This window comes from Mesoplodon densirostris, chromosome 1 (genome assembly GCF_025265405.1).
Source record: "Mesoplodon densirostris isolate mMesDen1 chromosome 1, mMesDen1 primary haplotype, whole genome shotgun sequence".
Taxonomy (NCBI): domain Eukaryota; kingdom Metazoa; phylum Chordata; class Mammalia; order Artiodactyla; family Ziphiidae; genus Mesoplodon; species Mesoplodon densirostris.
The window spans coordinates 39,928,418-39,949,414 of NC_082661.1; the positions used below are offsets into that span (position 1 = coordinate 39,928,418).

Here is a 20,997-nt window from a genome sequence, read left to right on the forward strand (position 1 = left end):
GACGTGCCTTGTCCAACCACAAGGCTTTTTAGAGTCTCCTGGGTCTCAGATTGTTCTCTATTACCTTTGAACCTTCTGAAAGTTAGTTACTCCAGCTAGGGAATCACTAGTATATGTCTTTTTTTTATTTATTTATTTTTTTTATTATTAGTTTCTGCTTTATAACAAAGTGAATCAGTCATACATATACATCTGTTCCCACATCCCCTCCCTCATGCATCTCCCTCCCTCCCACCCTCCCTATCCCTCCCCTCCAGGCAGTCACAAAGCACCGAGCTGATCTCCCTGTGCTCTGCGGCTGCTTCCCACTGTCTATCTAGCCTACGTTTGGTAGTGTATATATGTATTTCAACCCTAATGCTCTAATCTCCAGTAAGGGATAGCTTTTGCATTCAATTTCACATATTTTTCTTTATGGGAAATGAACCGCACCCAGCAATTCCACTCCCTGCAATCCCACCCCATCACCAACAACAATTAGAAGCTGTGAAGGAGGTTGAGGAGTTTTAGTCTATTTTGCCGTTAGGCAGATTGACTCCAAAATAATCCTAATCAGATGGACACATTTTTCAACCTGAAAAATATCCACTGATGAAAATGTGGTATTTTCCCTCTGGAAACTCTGCTGCTGTGTTTTTTGTTTACTGAAACAACGTCACCCACCACCCCCCTCTGCACAACAGCCACAGAGCATGAACTTCCAGTCTCTTTCCAGAGGTTAGTTGGATCCATTCTGTATGAAGAAATTGACTTCCCTTGTGAATTTCAAGATGGACAGGGCTGCAAGCTCTGGCTGTGGTTTTGTGCATAGCACAGCTATGATTCTGGTTCTCCCCTCATGATGTTAGACTAAATTATCTCCCCAGTCCAGTTGTTTCCCATTTAGCTGAGGGAGTCACAGCCATCACAGGATCTAAGGGCTCAAGAGACCGTTTAGACCAGCCCTCCAACAGAAAGTCATTTCCTTGCCCTATCTAAAAACATGTCCCCAGGCAAAGCTTGCAGGACCTCCCTTAGAAACGCATTCTTCCACCTAACCCCAGTTTTTCTAAGTCCTTCGCAAAGGAATTAAAAAGAATTATTTTTATCCTGAGTTGAAAGAAAGACCTTCCAAAGCTTATGCCACTTACTTTGATGTAGGGGTGTTTTGCACAGGTTGTGCCCCACACATGGGAACAACGCTCCTCTTTTCTGTGTTCGTAGAATTCAGGGTCTCGTAAGATAGCCACCTTCCGTCCTCCGTGTGTCAGGACAAACTCGCTGCACCCTTCCAGCCGTGTCTTATCGTCCGCAGAGACGGGCAGCACGAGGGGGATGCTCATGTTGATCACTCCGTCTGTGGAAAGAGCCATTTGATGCATGAGTGTGGGATACAAGGTGTGGGCTCCTTTAAAGAGGACTCAAACGGGGCTTCCCTGGTGGCGCAGTGGTTGAGAGTCCGCCTGCCGATGAAGGGGACATGGGTTAGTGCCCCGGTCCAGGAAGATCCCACATGCCACGGAGCGGCTGGGCCCGTGAGCCATAGCTGCTGAGCCGGTGCGTCCGGAGCCTGTGCTCCGCAACGGGAGAGGCCACGACAGTGAGAGGCCCACGTACCGCAAAAAAAAAAAAAAGAAAAAAGAAAAAAAGGACTAAAACGTGCACAATGTCTCTTCCAGACATTTTCTGCAAAAGGCATTAAGACCTAACTCAAACATGGTTATGTTGGCTGCACTAGTTTCTCTAGCATCAATCCTTTGAGAAGAGGCTTCTCAAAGCAAAAGATGGAGACTTCCGGGTAAGATGGCGAAAGAGTAAGACGCGGAGATCACCTTCCTCCCCACGGATACACCAGAAATACAGTTACACGTGGAACATCTCCTACAGAACACCTACTGAACGCTGGCAGAAGACCCCAGACCTCCCAAAAGGCAAGAAACTCCCCGCATACCTGGGTAGGGCAAAGCGGAGAGATTCCCGCACAGAGGAGCGGTGCCGAGCGGCACTCACCAGCCCGAAAGGCTTGTCTGCACGCCCGCCGGGGCGGGCGGCGCTGGAAGCTGAGGCTCGGGCTTCGGTCAGAGCGCAGGGAGAGGACTGGGGCTGGTGGCGAGAACTCAGCCTGAAGGGGGCTAATGTGCCACAGCTAGCCGGGAGGGAGTCTGGGAAAACTCTGGAGCTGCCAAAGAGGCAAGAGACTTTTTCTTCCCTCTTGGTTTCCTGATGCGCGAGGAGAGGGGATTAAGAGCGCTGCTTAAAGGGGCTCCACAGACGGGCGCGAGTCGCGGCTGAAAGCGCGCAACCCAGTGACAGGCGTGGGACGCTGGGGCTGCTGCTGCCGCCGCCAAGAAGCCTGTGTGCGAGCGCAGGTCACTGTCCACACCGCCCTTCCGGGAGCCTGTGCAGCCCGCCACTGCCGGGGTCCCGGGATCCAGGGGCGGCTTCCCTGGGAGAACGTACGGCGCGCCTCGGGCTGGTGCAACGTCACGCCGACCTCTGCCGCTGCAGGCTCGCCCCACACTCCGTGCCCCTCCCTCCCGCCCGGCCTGAGTGAGCCAGAGTCCCCGAAGAGGCTGCTCCTTTAACCCTCTCCTGTCTGAGCGAAGAACAGACGCCCTCCGGCGACCTACACGTAGGGGCGGGGCCAAATCCAAAGCTGAGACCCAAGAGCTGTGAGAACAAAGAAGAGAAAGGGAAACCTCTCCCAGCAGCCTCAGAAGCAGCGGATTAAAGCTCCACAAACAACTTGATGTACCCTGTATCTGTGAAATACATGAATAGACAACAAATCATCCCAAATTGAGGAGCCAGGAGTCAGTGCTGTGCCTCTGAGGTGGGAGAGCCAACTTCAGGACACTGGTCCACAAGAGACCTCCCAGCTCCACATAATATCAAACGGCGAAAATCTTCCAGAGATCTCCATCTCAACACCAGCACCCAGCTTCACTCAACGACCAGCAAGCTACAGTGCTGGACACCCTATGCCAAACAACTAGCAAGACAGGAACACAACGCCACGCATTAGCAGAGAGGTGGCTTAAAATCATAAAAAGTCCGCAGACACCCCAAAACACACCACCAGACGTGGACCTGCCCACCAAAAAGACAAGATCCAGCCTCAACCACCAGAACACAGGCACTAGTCCCCTCCACCAGGAAGCCTACACAACCCACTAAACCAACCTTAGCCACTGGGGACAGACACCAAAAACAACGGGAACTACGAACCTGCAGCCTGCAAAAAGGAGACCCCAAACACAGTAACATAAGCAAAATGAGAAGACAGAAAAACACACAGCAGGAGAAGGAGCAAGATAAAAACCCACCAGACCTAACAAACGAAGAGGTAATAGGCAGTCTACCTGAAAAAGAATTCAGAATAACGATGGTAAAGATGATCCAAGATTCTATTTCCAAGATCCAAAATCTTGGAAATAGAATAGACAAAATGCAAGAAACAGTTAACAAGGACCTAGAAGAACTAAAGATGAATCAAGCATCGATTAAAAACACAATAAATGAAATAAAAAATACTCTCGATGGGATCAATAGCAGAATAACTGAGGCAGAAGAACGGATAAGTGAGGTGGAAGATAAAATAGTGGAAATAACTGCTGCAGAGCAAAATAAAGAAAAAAGAATGAAAAAAACAGAGGACAGTCTCAGAGACCTCTGGGACAACATTAAACGCACCAACATTCGAATTATAGGGGTTCCAGAAGAAGAAGAGAAAAAGAAAGGGACTGAGAAAATATTTGAAGAGATTATAGTTGAAAACTTCCCTAATATGGGGAAGGAAATAGTTAATCAAGTCCAGGAGGCACAGACAGTCCCATACAGAATAAATCCAAGGAGAAATACACCAAGACACATAATAATCAAACTGTCAAAAATTAAACACAAAGAAATCATATTAAAAGCAGCAAGGCAAAAACAACAAATAACACACAAGGGAATCCCCATCAGGTTAACAGCTGATCTCTCAGCAGAAACTCTACAAGCCAGAAGGGAGTGGCAGGACATAATTAAAGTGATGAAGGAGAAAAACCTGCAACCAAGATTACTCTACCCAGCAAGGATCTCATTCAGATTTGATGGAGAAATTAAAACGTTTACAGACAAGCAAAAGCTGAGAGAGTTCAGCACCACCAAACCAGCTTTACAACAAATGCTAAAGAAACTTCTCTAGGCAAGAAACAAAACAGAAGGAAAAGACCTACAATAATGAACCCAAAACAATTAAGAAAATGGAAATAGGAACATACATATCGATAATTACCTTAAATGTAAATGGACTAAATGCTCCCACCAAAAGACACAGAATGGCTGAATGGATACAAAAACAAGACCCATATATATGCTGTCTACAAGAGACCCACTTCAGACCTAGAGACACATACAGACTGAAAGTAAGGGGATGGAAAAAGATATTCCATGCAAATGGAAACCAAAAGAAAGCTGGAGTAGCAATTCTCATATCAGACAAAATAGACTTTAAAATAAAGACTACTAGAAGAGACAAAGAAGGACACTACATAATGATCAAGGGATCGATCCAAGAAGAAGATATAACAATTGTAAATATTTGTGCACCCAACATAGGAGCACCTCAATACATAAGGCAAATACTAACAGCCATAAAAGGAGAAATCGACAGTAACACAATCATAGTAGGGGACTTTAACACCCCACTTTCACCAACGGACAGATCATCCAAAATGAAAATAAATAAGGAAACACAAGCTTTAAATGATACATTAAACAAGATGGACTTAATTGATATTTATAGGACATTCCATCCAAAAACAACAGAATACACATTTTTCTCAAGTGCTCATGGAACATTCTCCAGGATAGATCATATCTTGGGTCACAAATCAAGCCTTGGTAAATTTAAGAAAATTGAAATTGTATCAAGTATCTTTTCCGACCACAATGCTATGAGACTAGATATCAATTACAGGAAAAGAGCTGTAAAAAATACAAACACATGGAGGTTAAACAATACACTACTTAATAACGAAGTGATCACTGAAGAAATCAAAGAGGAAATTTAAAAATACCTAGAAACAGGGCTTCCCTGGTGGCGCAGTGGTTGAGAGTCCGCCTGCCGATGCAGGGGACACGGGTTCGTGCCCCGATCCCAGAAGATCCCACATGCCGCGGAGCGGCTGGGCCCGCGAGCCATGGCCGCGGAGCCTGTGTGTCCGGAGCCTGTGCTCCGCAACGGGAGAGGCCACAGCAGTGAGAGGCCCGCGTACAGCAAAAAAAAAAAAAAAAAAAAAAAAAAAAAAAAAAATACCTAGAAACAAATGACAATGGAGACACAACGACCCAAAACCTATGGGATGCAGCACAAGCAGTTCTAAGAGGGAAGTTTATAGCAATACAATCCCACCTTAAGAAACAGGAAACATCTCGAATAAACAACCTAACATTGCACCTAAAGCAATTAGAGAAAGAAGAACAAAAACATCCCAAAGTTAGCAGAAGGAAAGAAATCATAAAAATCAGATCAGAAATAAATGAAAAAGAAATGAAGGAAACGATACCAAAGATCAATAAAACTAAAAGCTGGTTCTTTGAGAAGATAAACAAAATTGATAAACCATTAGCCAGACTCATCAAGAAAAAAAGGGAGAAGACTCAAATCAATAGAATTGGAAATGAAAAAGGAGAAGTAACAACTGACACTGCAGAAATACAAAAGATCATGAGAGATTACTATAAGCAACTCTATGCCAATAAAATGGACAACCTGGAAGAAATGGACAAATTCTTAGAAATGCACAACCTGCCAAGACTGAATCAGGAAGAAATAGAAAATATGAACAGACCAATCACAACCTCTGAAATTGAAACTGTGATAAAAAAGCCCAGGACCAGATGGCTTCACAGGCGAATTCTATCAAGCATTTAGAGAAGAGCTAACACCTATCCTTCTCAAACTCTTCCAAAATATAGCAGAGGGAGGAACACTCCCAAACTCATTCTACGAGGCCACCATCACCTTGATACCAAAACCAGACAAGGATGTCACAAAGAAAGAAAACTACAGGCCAATATCACTGATGAACATAGATGCAAAAATCCTCAACAAAATACTAGCAAACAGAATCCAACAGCACATTAAAAGGATCATACACCATGATCAAGTGGGGTTTATTCCAGGAATGCAAGGATTCTTCAATATACACAAATCAATCAACGTGATACACCATATTAACAAATTGAAGGAGAAAATCCATATGATCATCTCAATAGATGCAGAGAAAGCTTTCGACAAAATTCAACACCCATTTATGATAAAAACCCTGCAGAAAGTAGGCATAGAGGGAACTTTCCTCAACATAATAAAGGCCATATATGACAAACCCACAACCAGCATCGTCCTCAATGGTGAAAAACTGAAGCCATTTCCACTAAGATCAGGAACAAGACAAGGTTGCCCACTCTCACCACTCTTATTCAACATAGTTTTGGAAGTTTTAGCCACAGCAATCAGAGAAGAAAAGGAAATAAAAGGAATCCAAATCGGAAAAGAAGAAGTAAAGCTGTCACTGTTTGCAGATGACATGATACTATACATAGAGAATCCTAAAGATGCCACCAGAAAACTACTAGAGCTAATCAATGAATTTGGTAAAGTTGCAGGATACAAAATTAATGCACAGAAATCTCTGGCATTCCTATATACTAATGATGAAAAATCTGAAAGTGAAATCAAGGAAACACTCCCATTTACCACTGCAACAAAAAGAATAAAATATCTAGGAATAAACCTACCTAAGGAGACAAAAGACCTGTATGCAGAAAATTATAAGACACTGATGAAAGAAATTAAAGATGATACAAATAGATGGAGAGATGTACCATGTTCTTGGATTGGAAGAATCAACATTGTGAAAATGACTCTACTACCCAAAGCAATCTACAGATTCAATGCAATCCCTATCAAACTACCACTGGCATTTTTCACAGAACTAGAACAAAAAGTTTCACAATTTGTATGGAAACACAAAAGACCCCAAATAGCCAAAGCAGTCTTGAGAACGAAAAATGGAGCTGGAGGAATCAGACTCCCTGACTTCAGACTATACTACAAAGCTACAGTAATCAAGACAGTATGGTACTGGCACAAAAACAGAAAGATAGATCAATGGAACAAGATAGAAAGCCCAGAGATAAACCCACGGACATATGGTCACCTTATCTTTGATAAAGGAGGCAGGAATGTACAGTGGAGAAAGGACAGTCTCTTCAATAAGTGGTGCTGGGAAAACTGGACAGGGACATGTAAAAGTATGAGATTAGATCACTCCCTATCACCATACACAAAAATAAGCTCAAAATGGATTAAAGACCTAAATGTAAGGTCAGACACTATCAAACTCTTAGAGGAAAATATAGGCAGAACACTCTATGACATAAATCACAGCAAGATCCTTTTGGACCCACCTCCTAGAGAAATGGAAATAAAAACAAAGATAAACAAATGGGACCTAATGAAACTTCAAAGCTTTTGCACAGCAAAGGAAACCATAAACAAGACCAAAAGACAACCCTCAGAATGGGAGAAAATATTTGCAAATGAAGCAACTGACAAAGGATTAATCTCCAAAATTTATAAGCAGCTCATGCAGCTCAATAACAAAAAAACAAACAACCCAATCCAAAAATGGGCAGAAGACCTAAATAGACATTTCTCCACAGAAGATATACAGACTGCCAACAAACACATGAAAGGATGCTCAACATCTTTACTCATTAGAGAAATGCAAATCAAAACTACAATGAGATATCATCTCACACCAGTCAGAATGGCCATCATCAAAAAATCTAGAAACAATAAATGCTGGAGAGGGTGTGGAAAAAAGGGAACACTCTTGCACTGCTGGTGGGAATGTGAATTGGTACAGCCACTATGGAGAACAGTATGGAGGTTCCTTAAAAAACTACAAATAGAACTACCATATGACCCAGCAATCCCACTACTGGGCATATACCCTGAGAAAACCATAATTCAAAAAGAGACATGTACCAAAATGTTCATAGCAGCCCTATTTACAATAGCCCGGAGATGGAAACAAGCTAAGTGTCCATCATCGGATAAATGGGTAAAGAAGATGTGGCACATATATACAATGGAATATTACTCAGCCATAAAAAGAAACGAAATTGAGCTATTTGTAATGAGGTGGATGGACCTAGAGTCTGTCATACAGAGTGAAGTAAGTCAGAAAGAGAAAGACAAATACTGTATGCTGACACATATATATGGAATTTAAGAAAAAAAAATGTCATGAAGAACATAGGGGTGAGACAGGAATAAAGACACAGACCTACTAGAGAATGGACTTGAGGATATGGGGAGGGTGAAGGGTAAGCTGTGACAAAGTGCAAGAGCGGCATGGACATATATACACTACCAAACGTAAGGTAGATAGCTAGTGGGAAGCAGCCGCATAGCACAGGGAGATCAGCTTGGTGCTTTGTGACCGCCTGGAGAGGTGGGATAGGGAGGGTGGGAGGGAGACGCAAAAGGGAGGGGATATGGGAACATATGTATATGTATAACTGATTAAATTTGTTATAAAGCAAAAAAAAAAAAGAATATATATATGTATAACTGAATCACTTTGCTGTACAGCAGAAATTGACACAACATTGTAAATCAACTATACTTCAATAAAATAAAAAATTTTTTTAAAGTCAAAAAAAAAAAAAGCAAAAGATGGAGCGTTTGTGAAAAACGGGCTGTTTCAAATTGTAGGGGTGGCTTCAGTAAGTGATTTGGAGGACCATGCCCGAGGGGGTGGCTCCCTTCTGAGTTCCCTTTTTAAAATTTGGTCCTGACCTCAACACACTAGGAAGCTTAAAGTCTTTAAAAATCCAACTAGATAAAATAAAGGTTGGCAATGCCCTGCATATCTGTGAATTCCACACCAGCAAATTCAACCACCTCGTGGATAGCAAACCTTATACAGGATCCACCTTTGGTTGAGTCGTGGATGAGGAGCCCGCAGATGCAGAGGTTGGACTGTGGGGCTGGAGCGTCCACAGATTTCGGTGTCTGCATTGGGTCCTGGAACCAACCCCCCTCAGATTGGGAGGGATGACTATGATTTCTTCGTGAAGCCAGATAACGTAAAAGAAATCACACAACTGTTTCTCCCCTTTTGTAATGGTGCCCTAACATTCTAGCAAATATGTCAGGCTTTCAGTTGTACTTACAGTGAGAAAATGGGGGCACAGAATTAAGTGTATAACATTAAAGAATATCAGGGAGATTTGGGGGGAGTTTCCAAGTTCAAGACTCAGAAGGGAATGAAAGGAAAGTGAGTAAAAACAACATTCAACTTGTTACCCAGTTTAAGCTTGTACTGCTTGCTGCTCCACCGGCCAATAAATGGAGAAATGAGTTGTTGGGAGAAGGAATAGCAACTTTATTTGGAAAGCCAGCAGACCGGGAAGACGGTAGACTCGTATCCCAAAGAACCACCTTCCCTGAATTCAGGCTTCTTTTATACTAAAAGGGGAGTGGATAAAGTCAAACATTTTCTGGTTCCCGTCAGACTCCGAGGGGATGTTAATTTCTTCCTCCCTGCGGTCATTCACAGGTGGGCTTAGTCAGGATGTTTTCTGTGAGCTAAACAAAGGTCTTTTAGCTTAAACTTCCTCACATGAGAGGCAGGGTTCCCAGAGATGGGCCATTATGTATAATTTAAGCTTATAGGCAACATACCTTTAGTGATTAACTTGTAAAAGCAATAGAATAAAAAGGTTAAAGTAAAAGAAACATCCAATGTGGAGTAAAATTTGTTCTTCCTTATTACAAACTCAGGATTTCCAAAAGAGGAAGCAAATGCTGTTATTTATGGATTGGAGGAAATGTACCATAGATTAATTGAGTCTTTTAAATCTAACTTTCAAAATCCAACATTTAGACCACTTCTGATAGAGTTAAAGATCTGAGATCTGAGTTCTATTTCTTTGGGGCATAATACTCCCCCATTAGCTATGAAACAGAAGTCTACAGGCATATCACTTTGTACATTTAAAGTACTCTCCAAAAGTTACCAGGACATAAAGAATGTCACAGGATATATACAGCAACTTCCAGCAATAAAGAAATCCCATCCAGGGCTTCCCTGGTGGCGCAGTGGTTGAGAGTCCGCCTGCCGATGCAGGGGACACGGGTTCGTGCCCCGATCCCGGAAGATCCCACATGCCGCGGAGCGGCTGGGCCCGCGAGCCATGGCCGCGGAGCCTGTGTGTCCGGAGCCTGTGCTCCGCAACGGGAGAAGGCCACAGCAGTGAGAGGCCCGCGTACAGCAAAAAAAAAAAAAAAAAAAAAAAAGAAATCCCATCCATTATAAAATCCTGCAACCTGCTCTGGGAGCCTCCTAAACAGGAAGGAAGGTATGAGTAAGTACACAGAAAGTATGAGTTTCCTCACTCAAGTAACTCCTTTGTTTCAAAGTTCACAGACAATAAGAGTAGTCCAAGCAAGCCCTGTGCAGAGAGCACTAAACTCAAAGCCAAGCGATCTCCTATTTACTGCCTGTGTCACTCACCTTCTCTGTCCTCAGTTTCTCCACTTGGAAAATGGGATCATAAATAATATGTATATCCCTGGGTTGCTGGGAAGAGGCTTTCTGTGGATAGCATGACCACACTGCTTACAAAGAGTGCCTTGACCAAAATAAAGTAAACCAAGATGCAAAGCAAAAGGTGGGTTGGGTGTTGGCGGAAATCCAGCTCTGCCTGCAACGTGCTTGCGATGCTGCCTTCCATCAATTACTCTGGGTTGAAATCCAAAGAATACTCCACTTGCTCATTGCCATCGCCTCCTTTGGTCCACTAGGTTCCAGCCCAGCGTAGCCTCTGATCCACCTTCATCTTGGCCTTGAGTGAAAATCCCAACTGAGGAAACAGCACTACCTGACAGGCTGTCAAGAGACTAATCTGTGGGATGTTGTGGAAGGGAGTTCTACCGAGTAACGGTGCCAACTGATCTCATACACCTGTAGCTACAACTCCACACAGGTAAAAGCACATTTACTGGGGTTTCCCTATCATCTTAATCAACATTTCTAATACATAAAATTATCCTACAATTTAACTCTGTGCTGAAATAGCCTCCATAGCTTTAAACATTGACTCGGGCTTTTGGCCTTTTTCCATCATGTGCTTCAGCTCTGGTGGGAACCACCCTGATTATTTTACTGCAGTTTAACTCATTTTAGAAAAGAGTATCGGAGTTTTTTAGCCACAGTTAGTCCAACACTTAACTTCATGTTTAATTGAATAATCTTGTTTTTGCTTTAAATAATTTTCAAGCCTGTTGTTTTAACCTTGTAGATATGCTTATCATTTGTTTGGGACTATTTCTGGGCAAAACCAAATACTTTATATTGCTTAATTCGTCTTTTTCAAGGAAAAACAGCAATGATGAAAACAATACTCAAGATAAATGATATCTTCAGAATTTTACCCTTTTCTTCTGGTACAGTGCAGAAGTTTAGAATTGCAGTGAGTACGTGTTTATTCCCAGTTTTATAACTATCAACTGTCATAGCTTGAAATTAAATTCATGCATAATTACTCATCACAAACGAAGTACAATCATCCACAATCCAACCAGGTGCATCCACTTTAAATTGTATCTAAAATTGATTTATCCTTCATCAATTAAAAATGTTTTATAAATGCAATAGAAAAAAATTTCCAGATTTGTGAAACAAAATGGGGACCAACACTCAGTAGAAGTAATTAACAGAGAGGATCGTAAATTTTTAAAATCTCAGGAACAAAATGTGCAACAGAAATTTAGAAAGAAGTTTAATTTGTCAGCCAAATAAAACATTATAAACAACAGCTGCATCTGATCCAGAAATTTCCTGTTACTTGGACTCCTATCAACAGAAGAATGCAGCATTATTCTATTAAAACTGGTTGGATCATGAACTGTTAGCAATTCCAACTGGTTCATTTAGATTTTTTTTTTAGTTATGTCCTTACCATTTCTAGTTAATATAACATATCTAATTATAATAATTTAACTACTTATAAAGTTAAAGTACATACCAGGAAGGAACATGCCTAGAGAAATACAAACAAAATTAAGAAACATATTGTTTTCAACTTTCCACCAAAATAATAGTAAAGCAACAATGACAAGGAACAAACTCCTACTATGAAGCTTCATACATACAACATACAAAGATACTGAGCTTTTTGTTACTGCTATTTCTAAAAATAGAGCATATGTGACAGCAAAAAGCTGGTAAACCAGAATTTGTACTGAATAATGTCCAATACAATCCAAAAGCATTTTTAAATAATTATGTTTTTAAATAATTATAACATATGTCAATAGCCCCTCCAACTTAAGCAAGAAGTTGTCTCTTACAAATATGTGATGTTATAACTACTGTCAGATGATTCCAAACCAGGCTTTGGGAGGTATACAGGCAAACTGCTTTAGAATGTCCTAGAATTCCAGATGTTTACAGGACATGAGAGTATGCCCAGTCCCAGGATAACCTGGATTTGAATCTAGGCTTCGAGTGAGTTATATAACCTTCCCAATACTTATTTCCTCATATGGACAAAATACCTTCACAGTGGTGTTATCTGGATTAAATGTGATGTCCTATGTCAAGCACCAGGGTCAGAACACATTATGTGCTGAATAAATGCTGGCAGTATATAGAAAAGCTCTCAAGCCCTGACTTGGAAAGTCAGAGCCACAGAAGACTTGCCATTAAATGATCAGGTCTCACAAGGCTGCTATGTCTTAACCCTACTTGGATGCCACCAGTCAAGAACATAAGCTTGAGGTTCCATTTTTAAATTTAGATGTGACATTTATCATTGGAGGATCTATGACAGCCCCCCCAAACTATATATCCAGTGAGAAATAAAATAATAATAATACACTGACCTGAAAATAGATCCTTGAGTAACATAGGGAGTAACTCATACTATATAATCATCAAAAACACTAAAAAATGATTTTTTATTTTGCTTTTGGACTGAGTAGACTGAGCTAATTTTTTTTTTTTTTTTTTTTACTATAGGGGGAAATTGTGAACCTTTGAGAAAATTAAAACCAACAAAATACTTTTGGGAGACAGGGTCAGAATAGAAACAATTTTACCTGCAGATTGTAGGTGATCAAGAAATGTGCAATTGTTTAATGGTAGATGAAAATGGCCACGTGTCTATGGCTACAAAAATTATTTCAAATTTTCAATGGTATTTGTCTTTCTCTTTCTGACTTACTTCACTCTGTATGACAGACTCTAGGTCTATCCACCTCATTACAAATAGCTCAATTTCATTTCTTTTTATGGCTGAATAATATTCCATTGTATATATGTGCTACATCTTCTTTATCCATTCATCCGATGATGGACACTTAGGTTGTTTCCATCTCCAGGCCATTGTAAATAGAGCTGCAATGAACATTTTGGTACATGACTCTTTTTGAATTATGGTTTTCTCAGGGTATATGCCCAGTAGTGGGATTGCTGGGTCATATGGTAGTTCTATTTGTAGTTTTTTAAGGAACCTCCATACTGTTCTCCATAGTGGCTCTACCAATTCACATTCCCACCAGCAGTGCAAGAGTGTTCCCTTTCCTCCACACCCTCTCCAGCATTTATTGTTTCTAGATTTTTTGATGATGGCCATTCTGACTGGTGTGAGATGATATCTCATTGTAGTTTTGATTTGCATTTCTTTAATGATTAATGATGTTGAGCATTCTTTCATGTGTTTGTTGGCAATCTGTATATCTTCTTTGGAGAAATGTCTATTTAGGTCTTCTGCCCATTTTTTGGATTGGGTTGTTTGTTTTTTTGTTATTGAACTGCATGAGCTGCTTATAAATTTTGGAGATTAATCCTTTGTCAGTTGCTTCATTTGCAAATATTTTCTCCCATTCTGAGGGTTGTCTTTGGTCTTGTTTATGGTTTCTTTTGCTGTGCAAAAGCTTTGAAGTTTCATTAGGTCCCATTTGTTTATTTTTGTTTTTATTTCCATTTCTCTAGGAGGTGGGTCCAAAAGGATCTTGCTGTGATTTATGTCATAGAGTGTTCTGCCTAGGTTTTCCTCTAAGAGTTTGATAATGTCTGGCCTTACATTTAGGTCTTTAATCCATTTTGAGCTTATTTTTGTGTATGGTGTTAGGGAGTGATCTATATATATGGAATATAAGAAAAAAATGTCATGAAGAACCTAGGGGTAAGACAGGAATAAAGACACAGACCTACTAGAGAATGGACTTGAGGATATGGGGAGCAGGAAGGGTGAGCTTGACAAAGTGAGCGAGTGGCATCTACACTACCAAACGTAAAGTAGATAGCTAGTGGAAAGCAGCCGCATAGCACAGGGAGATCAGCTCGGTGCTTTGTGACCGCCTGGAGGGGTGGGATAGGGAGGGTGGGAGGCAGGGAGACGCAAGAGGGAAGAGAGATGGGAGATATGGGAACATATGTATATGTATAACTTATTCACTTTGTTATAAAGCAGAAACTAACACACCATTGTAAAACAATTATACTCCAATAAAGATGTAAAAAAAAATTTTCAATGGTGGTGACTCAAACTTTCATAAATTGGTTAAAATTAAATGATAAAGTAAATGATATCCATACAAATGATACCTTGCCCAACCTTCTGATACAGAGAGACATCATTTTTGGAATTTAACTGTGTCTACTCAGTCCAAAAGCCATCCACTCAAGCTCTGTCATGAGACTGTCATGGTGTGGTAGAGGGCAGTGTTTCAACCAGCTTTCCCTAGACACCCTCAAGGCTGCTGTCCAGGTGGGAGAAAGACTGAGCCCACTTCTTCCAAAGGAGCAGTTCCATTTTTATCTGTTGTATATATTGCCTCAAATTTCACTGAAATAGTTATGACTTGAAAAAAAAGTTTGACAACCACTGATGTGGCGGGAAAACCCCTCTGGACTAGAGTTCAGAAGATGAACTGCACTGCCTGTCCCAACAAGCTCATCTTTGTCTTCATTATCTATCTCCAGCAGCTAGAACAAACCCTGACATCCGAGGACACTCAATAAATATTTATTGGCTAGCTGATGAACATCTTATCTGTGCTACTTCCAAACGGATGTGACTAGAGATAAGCTACTTGGTCTGTTCAAGACTTTGAAGTCCTTTTAATTTTATGCAGTGAGGGGGTTGTTAATATATGGAACATTTACTATTGGACCAGGTACTGTATTCTTTTAAACATTCAACATCCCATTGAAGTAGGTACTATTATTAACATCCTTATTTTACAGATGAGGAAACTGAGGCCCAGAGAGTTTAAGTAATTTGCCCTGAACCCAGACAGTTTGCCTCCACAGCTCACTTTTATCCACTATGACATTCTGCCTCTACTTAGGTAGAGGTGGGCAGCATATTACATCCCTGGTATGTATTTTTATTAATTGACTTACATAGGAATTAAGGAGGCTTCTGGAGGGTATGGGGAGTTTTGAAACCTAACTACAACTGGGGTTGCTTTACGCCCCATTCCCCAGGCAGAAGCACAAACCTAGAACATGAACATCTTTCTCAGGAAAGAACATCTGATCTGATTTTTCTTCCTAGAAGGTTTGGAGCCCTGCTCAGTATTACAAATTCCGTCCCCCACTTATCAGCTATTCTCCAAGATCTTGAAATAAATAAGTTCTATTTGATAAGGTCAAGACAGTTCTAGGAAGGAAATGATCAGAGAAGGATCCGGAAGTTTTCTGAATGAGACATCCTTCCAACCTTGACAGGAGCAGTTCTCTAAAAGCCATTCACCTTCTTCCCAGAAAGCTGCCTTAACACCCCATATTAAAGTTTAGTGGATGAAGCCATCCTAATTTATTTCATGTATGGCATGAATATCAACCCTTTATTATCCACCAAGGAAAGCAGCTGCTGCAATAATGTTTGCTGGAGGATGGGAGGCATCCTGCAAGTCAGCAATGAGTGCTGAGTTCATCCTGGCTTCCCCAGGATGGTCCAAGCAGCTGCCAATGGTGCTTCTGACTGTCCACTGCCTTATGAATATCAAGGCCAGCAAGGGCAGGTGGAGGTGAAAAAGACTTAACCTTCTCTTGGCTTTGTGTGCAAGTCAAACGTTTATTTTTTGGTTCCTTAGCTTTAAATAATCAATAATCCTTTGAGGATAACCAAAAAAAATCCTAAAAATGGAAGCTTATACATAACTGGACACACCATAAATAATTTAAATATTTTCACAATAGGATTTACAAACCAAGGATTAGCATTTCTTGTTCCTGTGAAAACTTCTGAGAAATATTTTTTCTTTAATAATAAAGAGTAACAAACAAACGAAAAAACAAAAACCCATACCATCTAGCAGGGTGCCAAAGTGTATAACCTGCAAGTACTCCTTTTCCCGCATAAAACCTTTGAGGGGAGTGGCCCAGCCTTCACTCAAAACTTGGACCCACTGAAGATCCAGCTGCAAAACACAAAAAAGCAGGTGAACATTTCCATAAGCTCCGTTTTCCAGCCATCTGGCCCCAGGGCAGTCCTTTCTTATTCAGTTGACAGGAGAATGAAGGCAGAACCTTTTATGATTTAAGCATTCCCATATGTAATGCTGGTCCATGATCCAGGGGCTGGAGAAGTTTGAGTCTAGAACTTTCTGTGGCAGAGTGGTGAAAAGATTTCAAACTGGGATGATTTCTTTGAACACTTTAGGTTGTATCTATCCTTACAATGTGCAACTGTGTTGAAGATTCACTGTTCATCCTTTTTTCCACAAAAATTCTGGTTTGGCTACATTTTTTTAACCAAATGTGCTAGTTATTTGACTGAACTGAGCAAACCATTGACACTAAGATAAATGTCCAGGGACTTCCCTGGTGGGGAAGAGGTTAAGATCCACCTGCGAATGCAGGGGACACAGGTTCGTGCCCTGGTCCAGAAAGATCCTACATGCTGCGGAGCAACTAAGCCCATGCGCCACAACTACTGAGCCTGCGCTCTAGAGCCCATGAGCCACAACTACTGAGCCCACGTGCCACAACTACTGAAGCCTGCGCGCCTAGAGCCCGTGCTCCGCAACAAGAGAAGCCACCGCAATGAGAAGCCCACGCACCCCAACGAAGAGTAGCCCTCGCTCACCATAACTAGAGAAAACCCGCGTGCAGCAACAAAGACCCAATGCAGCCAAAAATAAACAATAAATAAATTATTTTTTTTTAAAAAAGACAAATGTCTAAAATTCTTAGCGTGATACTGACAGGCCTTCGAGCTCTGGCCCCAGGGGCTCATGTAGGGGTGTCCACCTGCCACCACTCCCCACCTGGGGGCCTAGTCACCAACAGTGCCAGACAGTGTGCAGTCTGAACACACACGTGGTTTCAAGCCCATCCTCCCCTCTACCTGAAAACCCTGTTCGTCATTTAAAACCCAGCTCAAAAAATAAAAATAAAAAAATAAACCCCCCCAAAATAATAAATAGATACAAATAAAAATAAAACCCAGCTCATGGGCCACTGCTCTGAAATCTTTCCTGTCACCCCTAGGATCAAAAGAATTAATCATTAGATTCTTTGAAGTTCTTCTGTACCTTGCAGACCATTTTGTTATTGGAACTATTATTCTGCACTGTAATTATAATTATGTGTTTCTCACCTGCCTGGAGCATTGGAAAACTCAGAATTTATTGTGTTTATAAATTCGTCATGACTTATTAAGCCTGGGGTCTTCATGAGCTGAAGCACATTCCCAATGTACTCTGCCTCTTAAAAAAATGTCCAAGGTTTTAATGGATACCAAAAGGTTACCAGTGAAGACTTGATCACCTTATACGAACCAACTAACACTAACCAGTAAACAGGCCAAGGCATCTGCAGGGCTGTTTGCTGGGATTGCATCTTAACATCTTCTAGGTAGCAAAATCAATGCAACCAAGGCTCTCTCTCCTCAGACTGGACTCTCCCTGATGAGGGAAGAGTGGGATGTGCAGAGTAGAAAAAAGATCAAGGCATTCATGTCACTTTAGATCAGGGTTGCTTCTTGTTTTCTTCAAATTCCTTCTCAATGGTCCAAGAAACACCTGTATTCTGGACAAACTATTTTCTCAGCAACTGCCAACAAATAATTACTGCCTAATGCTTGAGTGCTGGCATAACTGAAGGTGTAATGACAACCATATAAAACTGTCCTCTGCAAATATAGAAGTTACGTTTCCAGTCTGCCTCTGTACATGGCATTGATCAGCTGCCTTGTGGCAACACTTGATGAGAGATTTTCTTGAAGAAGAGGTAAAAAAAAAATTGGCAAAATGAAGTGGTTTTCTTCATAGGCATTGCATTTTCCTTATGCCTACCTGCCTTATTAATTAAGAGTACTTGTAAATGGATTATAATGACTGACATTAAGCCTAAGTCTCCATTAGCCAGTGGGCACCATCTTACCTTGGTAATTGATAACGAAGGGAGCACTTCGGCCTCAGCTCGGACTTGGTCGAGTTTGTTTTCTGGCACAAAGAGTTCATGGATGCCTTTGATTATAGTGTGGGGTACAATGTTCTGAAATGAAGCAGACTTGGTAACAGTTTGGAATGAAAACTATAAAAGGAACACTTCAGTAAACAGATGATCTTTTATGACTGTATAAAACTATTAAAAAAAAAAAAAAAAAAGACGTTCAGTCCGCCCACCTGCTCCTGTAGAAGTTCCACCACCTGCTGCACACAGTCGCTCACCGAGGACAAGTTGGTTTTAAGCACAAGCTCAGGAGTTTCCGGTTTCTCATAATCGGAATCAATACCCGTAAACCCTGCAAGGCAGAAGGCTGAAAATCACATCTGCACCAACAGAACAATCTTTTTACTCAATAAGACATAACACATGTTGCAATAATGTTTTCAACCGCTGTATTCAGATTAAAACAGAAAAGGTCAAACAGCTATCCTTGCCCTCTAGCCATAGATAAGAACATATACAGCTGTGGTTTCAATACAGAAAGCCCAGATTATCAACAAAATCTGTCTGAGTCCAAGCCCTCTGCGGCTGATTAGAATGGAAAAGGAAAACAAGTAGGAGGAAAACTGAAAGATTCCTCCTACACACATGCACATACACATGTCCATTTTAGTTCTCTAAACTTGATTGCTTGTGGCTGGGGTGATAGTTCTTGAAAAATACAAGCCCACGTTTTAACTAGCCCATGGACATATTGAAGATATTATGGTTTGATAAAAAGTTGTGTGCACTATATGCAATTTTGGAAAACGGTTTTTGAAACTTCAGACAGATTTCTGGGCACAGACTAATAAGAAATGGTGGCATAAGTAAGTGGCAAAGATACCGCTGAACTGGCTCTCCTACCTTTGATCTCCCCAGCTCGGGCCCGTTTGTAGAGACCTTTTACATCTCTGCTTTCACAAATGTTTAGAGGCGCATCTACAAATATCTCAAAGAATGGCAGTCCTGCAGATTCATGGATTTTGCGGGCATTCTCACGATCCTGGAAAATAATTACCTTTAAGAATGTAAGAGGAGGGACTTCCCTGGTGGCGCAGTGGTTAAGAATCCGCCTGCCAATGCAGGGGACACAGGCTCGAGCCCTGGTCCAGGAAGACTCCACATGCCGCAGAGCAACTAAGCCCGTGTGCCACAACTACTGAGCCTGCACCCTAGAGTCCACGAGCCACAACTACTGAGCACACGTGCCACAACTACTGAAGCCCACGTGCCTAGAGCCTGTGCTCCCAACAAAAGAAGCCACCGCAATGAGAGCCCGTGCACCACAACAAAGAGTAGCCCCCGCTCACCGCAACTAGAGAAAACCCATGTGCAGTAACGAAGACTCAAGGCAGCCAAAAAAAAAAAAAAAAAAAAACTTGGCAAAAAAAAATAATGTAAGAAGAAGTTTCATAGTGAAAGTCTTCATCACAAAATACTGTGTGCTCCGGTGTTCCATGACCTTAAGATAACACTGGGGTTTGAGCTCTTCAGAGGTGTCAGGAAACTAGCCCTTTAGAAAAACCCCAGAAATTTCACTCTAGTAAACAACGCTCCCAAGTACTTTCCAAAAAAAAAAAAAGTAAACAAACAAACAAAAAAAATGGGAAAGAATCCCAACTAAAAGACAGGGCTGGCAATATGAGAGCATTTCATTCAAAGGATGTGTTCAAAGTACATAGTGTCTTATATGTAATTCACAGAAATTTCCTGTTTTAAAACAAGAGGAGTAACACTCCACCTCGTTGATCTCAACGTTAAACCCACATAACCTGATGCATTGGCAATGAACTGCTGTTTTCTTTAGTAAGCTAAGCCTTCTGACTTTTTGGAGAAATACTGGCTTGACCAAAAAGTTCGTTCGGGCTTTTTGATTAAACCCCAAAGGAACTTTTTGGCCAACCCAATAAAATTGCCGAGCTTTGGCATTTTTCTTGTTTAACTTTCTCTTCCTTTCAACTCTGGCCAAGTGTACCTTACCATTGTGAAAGTGGAAGGGTTTATGTCACCTGGTGCCCTGGCATCTGGAAATGAAGGGACTTTCTTTATATAACCAATATTAAAGAGAGGAAATGAGGGAGCAAGTGGGGGAGGGAGAGCCAGTGGGGGAGACTGAAAGTATGACATTCCTCTGTCTTCCCCTCCGCTGGGTCCTCATCCTGGCAGCTTGAGAGCACTGGCGCTATGTGTGGCAATTGTGTGCGTTGCCAAAGCATTTTACCTTTGCAAAAGGAGAAATGAAGCTGGTAATGCAGACCAGACCAGCGTCGGCAAACAGCCTGGCCACCTCAGCAATCCGGCGGATGTTTTCTTCTCTGTCCCAAGGAGAGAATCCAAGGTTTTTGTTGAGGCCATGACGGACGTTGTCCCCATCGAGGGAGTAGCAAGGGATGGCGTGGGAGACGAGATTCTCCTCCAGAGCAAAACTGATCGTTGTTTTTCCAGCACCAGAGAGACCTGTTCAGAATGGGCAAGACAGGACAGGCACTGTCTCTGACTGTTT

General features: G+C 41.6%; 1 protein-coding gene across 2 annotated transcripts in view; it reads right to left on the reverse strand.

Moving 5' to 3' along the window:
- PAPSS2 (3'-phosphoadenosine 5'-phosphosulfate synthase 2) overlaps positions 1–20,997 on the reverse strand; it is an 87,110-nt gene that overhangs the window by 12,093 nt on the left and 54,020 nt on the right. For both annotated transcript variants that reach the window (XM_060102482.1, XM_060102475.1), the window contains exons 3-8: positions 20,716–20,951; positions 19,359–19,497; positions 18,689–18,807; positions 18,444–18,557; positions 16,366–16,477; positions 1,131–1,336 (exon numbers count right to left, since the gene is read on the reverse strand). In XM_060102482.1, coding sequence (XP_059958465.1) covers positions 1,131–1,336; positions 16,366–16,477; positions 18,444–18,557; positions 18,689–18,807; positions 19,359–19,497; positions 20,716–20,951 — 926 coding nt within the window. The remainder of the gene's footprint in view (positions 1–1,130; positions 1,337–16,365; positions 16,478–18,443; positions 18,558–18,688; positions 18,808–19,358; positions 19,498–20,715; positions 20,952–20,997) is intronic.